The sequence below is a fragment of the Paralichthys olivaceus genome, chromosome 15 (genome assembly GCF_024713975.1).
Source record: "Paralichthys olivaceus isolate ysfri-2021 chromosome 15, ASM2471397v2, whole genome shotgun sequence".
NCBI classification, from domain to species: domain Eukaryota; kingdom Metazoa; phylum Chordata; class Actinopteri; order Pleuronectiformes; family Paralichthyidae; genus Paralichthys; species Paralichthys olivaceus.
The window spans coordinates 16,750,699-16,767,352 of record NC_091107.1 but is presented as its reverse complement, the minus strand read 5'-3'; the positions used below and the strand labels follow the sequence as shown (position 1 = coordinate 16,767,352).

Genomic DNA, 16,654 nt, shown 5'->3' with positions numbered 1-16,654 from the left:
AAGGCTAACTGACTTGACTCATGCTAAAAATGATTTCATGTGCACGGGCCTGTAAAATTCTGCCTATTAAGTAACGGACAGAATGGTGTTTACTACATGAGCGCATCATTTGTTTAATGACCAATCTGTACTTGATGGGTAAATATAGACTTTAAAATAATAATGTGAAGAGTATTTAATATGGTTCAATTTGACATGGTTTAATAGAAATATAATAGAGATGTACATGATCTCACAATGTCTCTACTTATTTTAAACATAGGTATATGCATTTCTCTGCATATAGAATTTATAGTTCAGAACAACACTTCTTCTTTGGATTTTCTCTTTTACTAAGTTACTCATTATAGTTTGTCACACATTACGTATAGTGGGATGTAACAATGGTTGACTATACTGTATGTTTTCCAACACCACTTTTGTGGTAAAAAACAACGTAATCAAGACAATAAATAAATGTCTTGTCCTGACTCTGCACCTCAGTCCTACAAAGCCATTTTGCATCTCTCATAGATTTGGCTCTCCAGTCTGAGAATTCGGTTCAGCCTTACTGCTCTTGTCCACCTTGCTCCCGCTGTGATGGGCAGCTGTTTGCAGTTAACATATTCACATAAATGTCCCATATATTCGCATTCAGCAGCTAAAGAGACAGACAATTCCTTCAGGAGGCGTTTGAGAGTAAAAATTGAACAAGAAAGACTCAATTTGGGACTTTCCAGGTGACCATGACATGTAGCAACTTGTAAGCAATTACAATTTCAAAAGATGCTCAGGGCTGTAAATGCTAAGGCAAACAAAAGCTTGTGTTATTGTATAAATAGGCAGCTGTTTGCTGGCACGTTGACTGAATCACCTTAGTAAGGCGATCTTACGTTAATGTTGTGTTCCCAGCTTGTAAAAATCTAATGAAATAAACCAGAAACATAGATGTTTTGGAGACTCATTTTCAGAATATGGCAAAATGTGTTGTTCTGAACTATAAATTCTATATGTGTGATAAAACCTTTGAGTAGCAGCAATGTAAATACACTAAGTATCACCTAGCACAACTGGTCATTTCGGCAGGATGATAGCCAAATAAATATTAAATTTATAACCCCATTTAATCCATATAAAAGCTGTGGTTATTAATGTGTCGGCATGCGGCTGCTCTTACAAGTAAAAAGCTGAAATTAGGCAGAAAGTGCAGAGAAACGTTTCCAGAAGAAGCGTTTCATCTCTCTTCCGGAGGTGAAAAATGTTCTCACTCCCGGAGCCCACGATGGTGGGCCCTTCCCCAGAGTTCATTAATTAGTTAATTAGTTAATTAGTCTGAACAGATGGCTATGCAACACAAATCAGAAGGCTCTCAGGGCCCGGAGCAAGAGGAAGGTAGGAGAAGGTGAGCCGAGCAGCAGTCGCAAATCTCAACTGTCACCTAACGTCTGACCTGGGATGTGTGCTGCAGACATTTTCTCTTCATTCACCCATTTTATTGCACGATGGAGCACGTCATAAATTAATGAGAAAACTACAGAAAGTATATCGACTGCTGCAAAATTACATGTTTCTGTGTTGCACTGGAATTAAAAGCATAAAGCGTTAGAACATATGAAAGGGGCGCTCTGGTCACATTACAGCAGCTTATATTTGAATGAATAGTTTGCATCACTGCAGATTGTAAAAAGCATTTCTGATGGTTTATTTTTAGACTGTTCCCATCTCCCCCCTTCTGTTTCCTTTTCCCTCACTGTCTCTCCCTGACTCTCCCCCGCTCATCTGTCTCTATTTCCTGCTCTTACTTCTTCCCTTATTCCCGACTCCCTATCACTCTCTTAAAGGCACAGGCACCGGATGAAATGAGGTTGGCATGTGTAAGCTCCTGTGTTTGTGTAAGTACGGGATAAAACTAAAGATTAGAACATAAAACTATTAAAATAAGGTATGCTGTGTTTCTCACTTTGACTCAAATGCACAGTGTCAGAGTGGGGTGCTATTAAAAATTCACATGGATGGTGCATTATTCATATGTATATTTTACGCACGGCCTGCAACCAAGTAGTGTGCACACACTTACACACTGTCACATGCACGGGGAGATTTTGGCGTGCACACAGGAAAGAATGCATGGCTATGCTACACAAAAACACACACACGCACACACGCACACACACACACACACACACACACACTGAAGGATAATCTCCTTAGTACAGTAACCCATTTAAAGCATATCTGTGAGTGAGAGACAGAGGGAGAGAGAGCACACATTCGCCCACATACCCAAAATTTTCAACAATGTTAAAGGAATCGAGGACACTGCGTCATCCTTCATAATCACTCAGCAGGATCGCTCTCCACCTCGACGTACATGTACTTTAATGACTGTGTGTGTGCTGCTCTACGCATGAGCGCACTTCTTCAAACATCTCCGACATAAATCACAGCAACGATGTCAATGCAAATCATCCAAATTGTAACAAGTTGTAGCGGGAAAGCAAAGCCAGAGACATCTGAGGAGCATGTCATTTAAAGCCTGGAACTCAACAAACCTGATTTCAGATTGAGAGATGAATCTCACGCTGAACTTTTTAATAGAGACGGTTTGTCTGACACAACAAGCTGATATCAAGGTGGATGAAGCTGCAGGTGCAGGTCCTCATTGCACTAACTCTTAGTTTGCCCTTGTCCCTGTGTCTCTCCGATGGCACAGTCAATAAAGGTCTGGATCGTGTTTCCCTGTGCTTACACTCGCTGCAACTCTTGGACGGCGTCCTAAACTACTCCCATTTCTCTGTTTATCATTATTCTGATATGTTGAAACAGGCGTGATGCAATAAACAAGATCTGATTACTCAACCTGGCAACTGCAATGACTGACACAGATAGTCTTTGTGCAAACACCTCCAAAAGATGATGCCCAGTGTAAATACTTGACTCCACTGACACCCAGCAGCGCTCACTCACACACACACACACGCACGCACAAACAGACGATGCAAGCACTGCAAAGCTCCAGCAGAATGGACAAATAGAATACTCCAAGATAATCCAAAAATACACTGAAAGCAACAGACACACACTGAAAGTGCCCTTTTCAGTGGCTGTACACCAAAGGCACTAAGTGCTCACTGGTTTCTCTGAAGTCAGTTCTCTCTACGCGAGTGCATGGTAATAGAACAATTAATTAATCGAAAACACAATTTTCAGGGTAAATGAACACAGTAAATACACCTGTTTGTGCTTTTTTATGAAATCCCCGCTGCGCAGAAATAACAACAGTGAACAGATACTGAGAATGTCTGAGCAACTTCAACAGGAGAAACAAGGAGGATTAACTGCACCTCATTGTGCATGACTTCAAAAGTGATATCCCTGTACAACTGTGCATGCAAACAATGTTATTGTACAAATATGTTCCATTAATATAATGTAGTGTAGTCTGTGCTATGAGGTGTGACCTCTGCTAAATGAAAAGAATCATCTTACTTTGTCAGGACCTGTCAGGTTCTAAGTTGGGGTTGGTGATTACCTCCACCAAGGAGGTTTTTCTCCCCCCTTTCTATTTGTTTGCTGTTTTGGTAGTTTTTTATGGTTTCGTAAGGGGAATGTATATGCTATATAATGTGCAATATAATGTGCTATATTATGTGCAATATAATGTGCTATATTATGTGCTATATTGAGTGTTAAATTATGGTTAGGATTGGGGTAATACATCTTTTTATCTCTCTAACAGCCGGCTATGTACATGCATCTGTTTCAAATAAAAACTCTATGCAATAACCCAATGGGATAATGAAAAAAAAAGAATAAAAAAAAAAAAAACATTAAAAAACTACTGAACTGATTTTGATGACATTTTAAGGAGGGGTGGGGCCTCATTAAACCTTGGGGTGTATGCGGATAAATGGACGGATCACACTTTTTTTTCTTCATCTTTAACGTTGTGGGGCGTTGATTTTGTCAAGGGAATAATTAATGGGTCTTGATGAAGAAAATTAGGCACATTTTTGGAGTGTTGGCGCAGCCAGATTCAATTTAAGGAGGCTGTTGGGCCTTGGAGGGTATGTGCTCTACTGAGTCCGATTTGATTGTGTGCTTTCAATAGTGTTCTGTTGCGTGATGACACATGTCAAACATTCATTTTCCAAACTTACCGAGGACGCCGAGCCGATAGTTCATGGTGACTACGATGACGTTTCCATAGGCAGCAAGGATGCTGCCGTCAAACATGTTCCCTGAGCCCTCCATGTAAGAGCCTCCGTGGATGAACAGCATGACCGGCTTCTTGCGACGATCCCGAATATCTACATAACACAGACAGAAATGTACGTTATTATCATGTTAATTCACTTATGTTAAATTCTTTACCACATATTCACTTTTTGAGATCCTTGCTAAGCTCAAGTGTCTGCCAGCAACAGGCAGTCCCCTCAGTTTAATCAGACAGCTTTAGATTTATATGACTGCAGCAGTCTTGTCAGTAAAAAAATCCATATGCAGCATTTTGTAACCTCCTACAGCAAATGAGTCACTCGAACAAAAACGATGTAGATACTAAGTATGAAACATGTTCTGTAGACTGTGTTTCAGTTGGCAGCAAGTTTTTCATGTCTGCCCCTCCGGGCTTATCCTCTATATTTTATTCTGTGTTGTCTGTTTCCCCTCTCTTGTGTGGCGATGGTACCTTCCCAAACTGTTATGCCCCTTTATGTGTGGAGCAAATGGTGCAGCCAGTTCTGAGGCCCTCTCTTGTTATTGGTATCTTTATGCCCATCAGTGTGTTGCTATGGTTCACTCTGCCAGCATGTGCACACGGTACCACTCTCTCTCTCTGAAACCACCCCTCTTGCAGCGTCTGTGGTATGGTCTGAGTGTCTGCGCGTGGATAAGGCTGTGAGAGCTGCCAGTGCAGGCCAGTTAGGCTGAGCGTCTGCACTGTGCAGGGCCTGTGGATAATTTGTACGAAAGCCAGACCAAGTGGAAACATAAATAACAGCCACAGCATCTGTTTACCCTGATGAGCTTCAGCACTCTGAGACGGGGAGACAGAGAGATAGGAGGCGAGAACAAGAGATAAAGGGAGGGGAGGGGGGGCAGGGAGAAGGGGATGAAAATAGGGCAGCGTGAGAGATCTGACAGGGGTAGAGACGTAGATGGGAGGTTCACACCAAAAAGAAAAAAGAAAGAAAAAAAACGTGATGGCGAGGAGGAAAAATATGAAAATGTTGCAGAGCAAGTCATACATAGCGAGGTACGGTAATGATCGCTCAAATTCACACAGGATTCACACCGTATTCTCTCACACACACACGCACACACAAACTCTTGCATAGGCAGCTGCGATGTTGAGTCGCTATGGAAACTGCTTCTCGCTAATAGAACTGCACCAGCCATTCCATTGCACCGACTCACTGAATGCCTGTTGCCGTGGTAACAAATTCTACTCACGTATTTGCACACCCGCCTGCATCACCACCTGAATCTCAGGTTACACATGCACTTGGGTGCGTCACTCACAGTCGAACGTCCACACACACACAAACACACACGTACACACATGCACTCACACACACACACACACGTGAACAAAGCAAAACTGCACATATGGCTTCACACATGCAGACATCTTTTATGGATCACACGACTGTCACAAGCAGACTGGCTAAAAATATAAATTTTTAGTCATACACTCCGACGTGCTGCTCTTTTTCTTCTCTTCTCTGGTGCGCTCTGAACCTCGGCTGATTTCCCAGAGGATATGTAAACAAGTTCAATTATCCCGGCATTACCAGGACAGTACAGAGGAGTGACATCAGCAGGCCATCATCAGCCGCACTCACAGCAACACCGCCATAAATTAAATCCTCAGAGACAGAGAACAGTGACATGCAGCTGCTATTTTTAAGCTTCAATCTCTATTTTTCTGCATTGTAAAAATATTGTTTTGCCTCTGTATTAACAAAGACAACTGATGTAAATGTACTTGATGCAAACCTATCTGTAAAACATCTAAACTCAACAGAATATTCAAAGAACATTGCACTTATTACAACAATGTCAGACTCAAAATGAGCGGGTAAGAAAACAAGATTTACACTGATGCTTAACAAGCATAGATATTTGTGTGAACAATGGAGCAAAATTTTAAAAAAGAAAAGAAAGGGTGTATTTTTTGCAGAGGTTAGATATTTCTCAGGTTGACAGGCACCTTATAATGTCATTTTACCGATCACAGAATCTGTCCCTAACTACACAATGATTTGTCGGTACAGGACTTTAATTTTGTTAAACAGGATGAGGAATCAATAAGGAAACAACGTCATGACACATACTAAAATCATTGGCGAGCAGCAGACTTATTTGTGCAGATAGCTATGATTTTGTTTGAAAACGCTTTTTAAAAAAAAACTAAAATGGTCTTTGTCCACTTGAGCCTTTTTGGCTCTGTATCTGTTTCAATCCCCGTCATACTAACACGCCTGAAAATGCATATCAAGTGACTACTCATGTACACTAGGCAGAGTAAACAGGAAGGCATGCACATCCCGCTGGACACGGGAATTGTCACAGACGGATCGAATAATAGCCACATGTACGCAGGTTGTATCGTTGTAAAACGCAGAACTGCACAGCAACTGTTAACAAAGACCACAGGGGACTTCTACACTGGTAGCCGAGGCTAATGCCTGTTGTTTTCTTATGGACGGGAGTCATGTGATAGAAGCCTGACGAATCAGCGAAGGCGACACAATGACCAAAATGACCCAATCAGCAGGTGTAAGAGTCTAGGTCATTTTTTCCAAATATCTTTGTTCCTGCCCGTGAGCACTAAAATGCTGTTTTCAAACAGGGCGAGCAGCGTTTCCAAACTTCAAGTGGCTCTAAAACTCGGAGTAGTGTGGCCGGCAGGTGTATCCAGCAGAGTTGATGCATTTTCAAATAAAAACGTGGATGTAGCATATACACATGAAAAGCTGCCTCCATCCTCTTTTTAGAATTTGACAAACATTAGTGGTTTAAGTTTTCATTCATCCCATGTAGAAGAAGTGCTCTTAGCTGATTAATTCTGCCTGTAGATTTGTACTTTATTAATTTTATCATTATTTTCTTTCTATGTTTTTCTTCAACCATCCTGTTGGAAAAGCATGGACAAAAAAACTTTAACTGTACTTTTAATGTCTTGTGTTTTTATTGTGAATTATATGTGTTTGTGTTTTGAGGCACAATAAATATTTAAACTGAAGTGAACTGTGATCACCTTTACCCCCCATGCAATCATCCTCCTTGTTAAAACCTGCGTCCTACATTACCCATAATACAGCTTGGCCTCCAACAGTTTGGCTGATGAGTTTAAGAGGTGGTTTACATTTAGATCGCAGATTATGTCTTTAATAGAGGGCCCCCTTTTGAGCTAGCCTCTGCTCCATTAGCCTTGATAAGAAAATGTGTTTTCCCACTGAGGTTCTCTCTCATTGTTTTTATCTAAGAGGCTGAAACTCGAAGTTAAATGGGTGTCTACTGTTGTACTGGACAGTAAAATTTAAGCAGCTTGCATTTTTTATGATAGATCAACAATTATGTTAGCATTTAACGACTGCAGCTCCTTTCTGTTTTTTATGGCACACCAATTACTAAGATTGCATTTAAGTTGTTTTACCTCTGAGGATACACATCTTAGTGTGTGTTACAGTAGATCAAGGTTTAGTTCATCAAGTGCAGAACAATGAAAACTTAATTCAACCTCTTATATCTGACTCCAGGACAAAATGAATTCAAAATGTATATTTCATTCTTTGCTTTTTTAAATTGTGATTTTATTAATACATTTTTTTTGTCCCCTCAATAATTCAGAACCAAATAAACACCGGGAAAATAACAGCTATTCAGATTTCATGGAAAGCCCCCAAAAAACCTGAATGGAAACAAAATTAAATTTTGGGGGGGGAATAAAAGATAAAAAGCTGATGTTTCCGACAATGCATTACTGAAAGCTGGATAGGAAACAGTCCAAGTGGTGTAATAAAGAGGACGTCCCCACACATCACTAAGATGCACAACATTTTGGAATTGTATTTGATCAGTTGAGCTTAACAATATTTTAGTGATATAAAACAAATAAGTGCACACTGTTGTTTTTTGGTTGAGAAAACAGACATTTAAAGGTGACCCTTTGAAGTGAATAATAAACTAAAGATGGAGATTTGTGTAAGATTCACATTGGAGAGACACAGCTGCATAAAGAGAAATAAATTTGATCAAATCGATTAAAAAAAAGATGTAGGCGGAATTGGCAGAATTGAGTGTGTGAAATGTTCTAAAGGAGCTCAGCGGGAACAGAGAGGTGATTTGGGGGTGCGGGGTCGCAGGGTGAAAGTGTTTCACTCAGATCCAAAGCCAACAAGGAGCTCACTGTCTCTCCTGCCTGCCTCCAAAACACTGGCACATTATTCACTCCTCTTCTTTCTACCTAACCTGATACTCTCCTCTTCAATATCCACCTCCCTCCCTCATACCCATCCTCAATGTAACATCTCACCTCCAAGTAGAAACGGCCTTCTTTCTACTTTTTCATTCCTGTGGTCCTCCTCTCATTCTTCCTCTTATCGATTGATTTGGGCGTTTAAGTATTAAGCCTGACTCAGCACTTTGCACCCACACCCAAGCAATGCAGGTTTTTGCAAATAACTTTTTTATAAATGTAGATGCTAATTGGAGAATTTTTCACCACCATTTGAAAAACCTGTGTCCAATCCATACCTGAGCAATTAAGTGAGGGATTCAGGCCAACCTGACCCCCCCCCCCCCCTGCAACCAATCCTGTCAAGATCCATCAGGTGTTAGCATAAATGTCAAGCTTCCACCTGTCTCCTCCTCATCCTCTCTTTCTCCACATCTCTCTCACTTTCAAAGCTCAATAAATGTCATTTCATCATGCACTTGTCTTCATGATGACAGTTTTTTCCTCTTTGCTTCCCCCCTCGTTGCCCTCCCCCGTGCTCTCGCAGTGCTCGGCTTTTTCCCCTTTCTTTCATCTCTATTCTATCGTTCCGCTCCTCTCCTCGACAATCCTGTGTGAATCCTTTCTGTTTTGGCTGTTAAGAAACCACACAATTGGATTAGCTACATCTGTCTCTTTTTAAACCACGGCAATTAGAGATGCAAGGGAGAGAGAGGACTCAATAATCAAGTAGCACAAACAGCACCGTGCTCCGGTAGACACACATGCAAAAATGGAAATGTGATGCACTCTACGTGTGCATAATGCTATGCACTATACACTTTGACAGTAAGTCTGGGCACGTACACAGAAACATGCGCACATGCTGTCTGCATTGATTTTGGCTGCATCATTAAAGAGAGTAGTGAGAGCATTTCCCTGCGACTGCAGTGAACTTGAAAAATGCACGGCAATAACAGAGACATGCAGAAATCCTCCAATTTTTCATACTTAAAAAGGAAAAAATGGAGAAGGCTCAATAACATTATGAAGGACATTAACTTGGACTATTTCATGAGGACGTTTTTGCGATTTGTCGGTTAATAAAAGCAGTTAACAATGGACAGTGTAATGTGCACATAGAGTGGTGAGTCTAAGATGATTATTAACACAGACACACACACCCACCATTTCCCCACAGAGTTTCAAAAATGGAGCATGAGGAAAAAAAACCATGCAATTATAAAATACCTTCATCCCTTGGTCTGTTCATTGTAGACTCATCCTGTTTTTTTGTGAGTGGACCTACGGTTCAGAAAAAAAGAGGGGGGAGGAGAGACAAAAGACAAAATTCAAAAAGGTTGCATTTGTAGGAAAAACAAGAAAAGATCACAAGAGGAAAAATAGCAAAACTGTAAGATGTGACGCTCTGGTTGCAATCGTGTGACCGCACAGCTAAAGACAAAATGTTTACAAGGACTACAAACTGTTTCCTGGAAAGATAAACCCCAAACTCATCTGTTTTAACTGCTTAGGATCTAGTCACGGACTGCCTCGTAAATAACCCCAGAGGCCACTTCTCCTCAACCCTTCTCCCAATCAGTCCTGACATCCTGCTGCTTTGTAAAGAAAAATCAATGAGCAGAATCAAGCCATCACTCTTTTCAGTCAGAAAAGGCAAAGGAATGCCAAGATACTTTGTATCCTGCTCAGGACAGTGTTGCAGCCCCGAGGCAACAGCTCCTGCACGATCCAGAGAGGGCAGCCTGTTCAAACCTCACACACGATACACAGGTACATGTGACCACACACACACACACACACACACACATACACACAGACATATGTTTGATATTTAAACTGACTTTGAAGGCTTGCGACAGAATTCCCCCTCACCAAGGTCAAAGAGGAGCCCCACATTAAGCTTTTAATGGTAACACCAGTTAAATGCTCCATGGGGCAGAGACAATAACAAGCATTTATCACAGTGACCAACCAATGCCCCGGCACACCAACCACTGTAGGTCTGAAGTGATAAGAATCCCAGTAATTTGTTTTTTCTGGGTTTCTGTCAGCAGAGCGTTCCATCAGACCACAATTAACGCTGCATTTTCCCGTTGTTCTCTTTTCGAGAAAAGTCATTAAACACTCTCACGTACGCACACCCGTGCAGCCCCACACAAGCTGAACAGCCACATGCCACGCAAGACATGTTAACAGTGTTCTGTTCATCTGATGCTATCCTCCTTGTACCAAGCCCATCTCCCCAGTGGGAAGGCGTTGCAGTCTCATTTTAAAGAATACTCTACGGTGGGTTGCCGAGGGGTTTATCACTCTGCCAGCGTGCTGCTGACATGTCTGCTTCTATCAATCTGCAGGACACCTCACAGAGAAGTGATGGCACATACCCTTTAACTTCCCACAGCGCCTCCCGTCTACTGACGAAAGACAACATCACCGCACTCCCCAATAATAATAATGCTGCATTTTCACCCATCACTCTTTATGAATATGAATTTCCTGATATAAAATGTTTATCTGCTGTCTTAATGGAGGAGGATCAATGCTGAATGGATTTGCTGCATCCTCTGAGTACCACTATGAAGGCGCCAGATCCAGAGAGCACTTCCTGCCATAGAGGGAGATTGTACGGTCGCTAGTCGTTGGTTGCGCAGCAGACAGGTAGACAGGCCGGTAATGGATAGAAAGGCACATTATCCCTCCGTCTTGTCAGCACTTCCCCGCTACTTAGCACCACTCTGAAACCACATCTCAGCGCTTAATGGAGACTTCCCTGATTTCATTCATTTTCTAATGCCCAATAAAGAAGTAACCTATATGTGAGGCTAAGCTCTAAACAGACGGTTGAACTTTGTAATGGACCATCCGCTCCACCCATCACATGGGCACCTCACCTAAAGAGTTAGATCTTGTCACTTTATAGTAGTTTTGTGTGTAGGATTATTTTCATTATTGATATATCTAATATTTAAATCAATGGTTCCATTAATTGATTGTTTTAAAATGTCAGAAAATAGTGGACATGATAGTGAAACAACTATTCAGGCCACTGAATCTTGCCACTATGTTCATATGGAGGTAAGGTTAGCCAGATAACAAAAAGAAAAAAGGACAAATAGGAAAGGAAAGGTTGATCGTAAATATATTCTGTTGACAGTTTAAGCAATTGCATGTAACTACAGGGGAAAGCGGAGGCTATTTGTGTGATATGAAGTCACCTCAGAAACTAAGTAGAGGTTATAATTATCTTATGTCAATACATTAATAAAATATAAGGTGAAGAGCAGTAGTTTTCAAGTTCTATCTCTCCTTCTATCTCTTTCTCTGAAGAAGTATTTACAAAATCATGTCACTCCTTACTGGTTACACCTTCCCGACCGCTCATCCACGATGTATTATTATTATTGTTGATGACCAAGGCAAACTTAAAGTAGAGAGACAGGACTGACAGTAGATACGCAGTAGTCATCATACACAAGAGAGGTCAGAGTCACAGTTGATGCAAGAAGTAAACACAGCAGGAATAACCTTGATAAATGAATTAACAATAATAACAAATATATTAATGAAAAAGTCCAATGTCATTCGGATTCTTCTTCAAGGTACCATGAATATGTTGGACCAATGGGGAAATATGAGTTATTTCACAAGTGAAAACGTGGAATTTCTATTGACTGACTATTGAATTGATGACAAAGATTTCCTTAGAAATACATGAACATGGCAGTATCTATCTATTTATAAAATACATTATATGAAGAAATAATACAATGGGTCGGACAAGCCAAAGGGAAACTAACACAGCACGGAAGAGTAGAAGAGAAGCCTTCCAGTAGGCTCTGTCACAAGACGCCACTGGTAAGAGAAATGTGTTGGCCTACACAGGAGCATTTAGCTTGGGATGTCCCAGTACTGTTTGACCTAACGCAGCTCCATCTCTCAGTCAACAGCGTTTCTTTCCGGTTCAGTGAGCCAGTGGCCAGAGCGCAAGCTGTCTCCCGTCCCTTTCCATTTCCTCAGTGCAGTAAACGGGATGAAGCTGCAGTATGTCATGTCTGTGGTGGCCTGTCTGCTTGACAAGGTGTCAGACACAGCTTTGGTACCCCCACCCCTCCACCACCCTCTCCCCTGCATCCAGGCAGCGGCTTCCAGCACATGCAGTCCTATCCCTCGGCTCTTCATCCCCTCCACTGTGCCTGCAGCCTCCAGCTCCATCCTTTGCCTCCACTCTCCTGCCTCCTGAAATATGGTTTTTAATAAAGGCGCGGTAAATGGCTGCTCTAGCAGCAATAAAAATGAAGGATCTCAGGCTCTTGGCTGAGGAGTGTCTTGGGAAAAAAGGAATGCAGTGAGACAGTGCTCCTGCCTAGCAGCCTGGCCACACGGGAGAGTTAGGGTGAACACTGGAGGAGGAGGAAGGAAGCAAGAGAGAGATAAATGGGGAGTATAAAACTCACTCTTCAGTCCACTAGAACATTTGTGTTATTTACATTATTCTAGGAAGTTATTTGTGTTTCATCTGAGCTGAGGAAGTAGCAGGCAGTAGAGGTAGCCCAGAGAGGGGGGTGTGGAAAGCATTCATTTGCATTCAGAACAGTGACCCCTTTTGCTGCCATCTGCATAAAGATGGAGGAGCGAGGAGAGGAGAAGATGCAGGGATGGTTTCAGAGAGGAGAGAGCAGGAGGAGTGAACAGATGCAGAAAGAAAAGAGAGCTGTGAATTTGCTTTTGTCCAAAGAATAATGTTTAGTAAGAGTATTTCTAGGTCTGAGACAGATATAGCAGGAGTGAAGGTGGGGGGTGCTTAAGGTAGAAGAGAGAGATTATATGTGATGTTGCACTCCGGAGATTTATGCATCAAAATCAAGTCGTGCAGGCCAGATCTGGCAGCAAAACATTCAGATGCAGGCTGTGTATGAATCTGTGCTGCCAATTCATTCTGGCCCATCTACATCCTCTGTGGGTGGGAATGTTACTCCTCACTGCCAAAGCATCGACGTCCAGCCTTTATACTCGATGTGGCATGAAGTTAGATGCTAGCTATAGCTTAGTTTAGCTAAAACACAGGATGTACATGGTCTTGGGCAGCTGCAGACTTGGACTCTGGCAGCAGATACGCTTCTATGTTTGCTAGAGTTCACGATGTGCATATCAACATTTTTGGGAAATCAATCCAATTGTTGTGGAGGAATCGTTCTAAAAACCACAAATGCCTTACTGTGACACTCGAGATAAAGGATTCGGCCCCGTCATCTGGGCACCATGAATGTCTTTACCAAAGTACAGGTGAATCTACCTGATAGTGGCAGAGACATTATCCAAAAAGAAAAAAAAAACAACAATGTCAATCTGCTGGAGGCGCTAGGGAAAAGGTCAAGGGAACACCAAATTTTGTGAGACTAATCCTCTGGGGAGCATGAATGTCAAATGCTGAGGCTGACAGGTGCCACATTCTTGAATTTCAGAAAATGACCAGTGACATCACCAATGAGAGCTGTGTTCTGGTTTTAAAGCAGCTCTTAATTTATCATATTTGTACAATCAATTTAAAAATAGAGAAGAACCACGAACTAAGAAACTGCCACTCACATTTGATCAAACCCATTCTGATGAAGAATATTAGTTGACTCGCTTTTAATGAACCTAAAATTCAAGTTCATTTAGACCTGAACATTTAATGTCATATAAGAAACCCTCCCCATTTGAAACCAGGGTTTGAAACCTGCTGATATCTGATGCAACTGCAAGTTTAACACCGTGTAAACAATCTGAGGCACTGTGACAACAGTCAGACACGTGAAAAATGTAGTGTTTGATTTCAGGGGCACTTTCACTCTCCCTCAGTCTCTATTTTTCTCCCTCACACACGAGGCACAACATATCCTCGGAGACTGCATCAGCCTTGTGTAAGCACTGACCCCTGACAATAAGTGACAGATTCTGACAAGCACACAGGGCTACATGTAAAATCTGTCTCACTCATTTGCACATCTTTTCTCCAGGGAATAACACAGGAGACTCTACATCATCCTCTCAGAGTATGTGGCATATGCAGTGTGCAGCATGCATACTGTATAACTGTAATGTATGTGCACTTTCCAACACGTTCACGGTCATTTCAATCACATGACAATATTTTTTGCCGTCCTCTAGTCTCACTTTACACTTGATGTTTTGCACTAGCAATTGATTTGTTTCCATCTGTGTGTTGGGCTGTGGAGCATGAATGAAATAATTTAACTGCAATACTGACACTGACATTGAGTAGGGTATAGTTTTAGCTGTTATGTTAAATTACAACAATGCAGCCACACCACTCTGGACCGAAGCTAAACGTCGTTTGAGCAGGGGAAGCAATGATGAGCAGCCACAGCAATGCATAAATGTGTTTTCTAGGGAGCTGAGGTCTCCGGTGAGCCCATTAACAATAGACTTTTTAAGATTTAAGATTTGACCATGATATCCAAAGATACACATTTATCCAGTGTTTTTATATCTGCTTTCTCCAACACTCTCCACCGGATCATTAATGCAAAATTACACCCAGATCACCCACGGACAGGTGGAGGTTTTCCCTTTAAGTGATCTTCAGTTTTTTTGGGACTAATTTCACCCCAGGAGGACTTAACAAGGTCGTCTTGGGTACCAAAATCCCCCACACAGCCAGTGCCTACCTGCAAGAATCACAATGCAGATATCCGTGCCTGAGCTATGTAATGCAATAGTTGTTCTGCTAACAGGCAACATAAACATCCCCAGCACGTGCTTAATTAACATAACTCAGGTGAGCATGTGACATTTGTCTATAGCTAGCTTGCAGCTACTTCAAACTCTAATAAAGCTGAATGGTCGACGGTGTGGCTGTATTTTACGTGAAAAGATTCCGCTACTAGGACGTGCAGAAAATGTTTGAAAACAATTCAGAGTAAATGGGTGAGGTGGGTTATATTTCATTTATTATGTGATTTTGCTGCATACATCTCTTCAGAGTTTTGCACTTATTTATATTAGTACCACCAACTGTTAATATGTTACATTATAACTTCCAATATAGCTTAGCAATATAAAGCTTCTTATTGTCGAACACTGTTTTGTGCCTTTTTTAAGAAAAAAGTGTGTGCAGCCAGTATTTTTTTAACACTGGTATCGTAAAAAACATACCCAACCATAATTATGTGCCACACTTTTACCTCTGCTTTTTCTAATGCTCTCCACAGGATCATTAATGCTATCGCATGAATGACATTTTTACCATTTCCTCTGATGATTTCCTCTGATGATGTTAATTTATGGGTTTTTTGGCACTGAACTGTTTCTATTACATTTCTTCTAACCTATAGCTGCTATAACAGCATTTGTTTTCAAAGGCTTTAAGCACAGACACCACTGTGCAGCATCCACGCAACACGAGCGTGAAGAGTAAGTCAAAGCATGAAACTGACACGTGCGTCCCAACACAGCGGTCACGGAGGTTTAAAGCCACATGCCACCAATACTAAAAGCACAGTTAATTACAGCTCTTTGTGTGCAGTTCAATACAAACTGCCACACTGGAAAATACAACCTTGATAAATTAGTTTGCCAGCTAAAAACCTGTATGTGAGCTTTTGAATATCAGGCTGCATCACTTCTATTTAACAGTAATGCAATATATGGCACTGTGAATGTTAGACCTTCAGCTGAATGATAAATGAAAATAAGCAGATAAGTACAGATAAACGAATAGTTAACTATTAAAGATAAACAATGCTTTTTTTCCCCTATGGGAGGCTCTTGAATGGACCTGCAAGGTGCAGGTCCCAGAGGGGAAGGGGAAGCCGAGCTGTGACACACCGCATGTGGGTCTGATGATGTTAATTTATGAGTTTTTTTCGTTGCAGGAAATTAATTTATTCATCATAATTACTTCTCCTTAAATGTGGTTTTCAATATCTGATGAAGAAGCTGTGTTTGTGAATATTCATGAAGGGTATAAAGCCGGATTTTGAAGGGTGCTTGTGTTGCTATGAAGGTTTCTTTGGTTTCTTCACCCACAAGTCGTGATTGGATTTTAATTACAGTGCAATGTGAAAGAAGAAAGAACCATGGCAGATCAATCAATAAGGTAAAACATTTTCAAGGACAGTTATGATACACACATCTTCTCTGATTTTCTCATCTTCCTACGGTAGAAGTAGACAAGCTACTGAGGACCTAAACTAAAAAACAATA

General features: G+C 41.3%; 1 protein-coding gene across 1 annotated transcript in view; it reads right to left on the bottom strand.

Annotated features, from left to right (window-relative positions):
• nlgn2b (neuroligin 2b) overlaps positions 1-16,654 on the bottom strand; it is a 57,510-nt gene that overhangs the window by 14,008 nt on the left and 26,848 nt on the right. Inside the window, exons 3-4 of the mRNA XM_020085299.2 lie at positions 9,674-9,727; positions 4,140-4,289 (exon numbers count right to left, since the gene is read on the bottom strand). Coding sequence (XP_019940858.1) covers positions 4,140-4,289; positions 9,674-9,727 — 204 coding nt within the window. The remainder of the gene's footprint in view (positions 1-4,139; positions 4,290-9,673; positions 9,728-16,654) is intronic.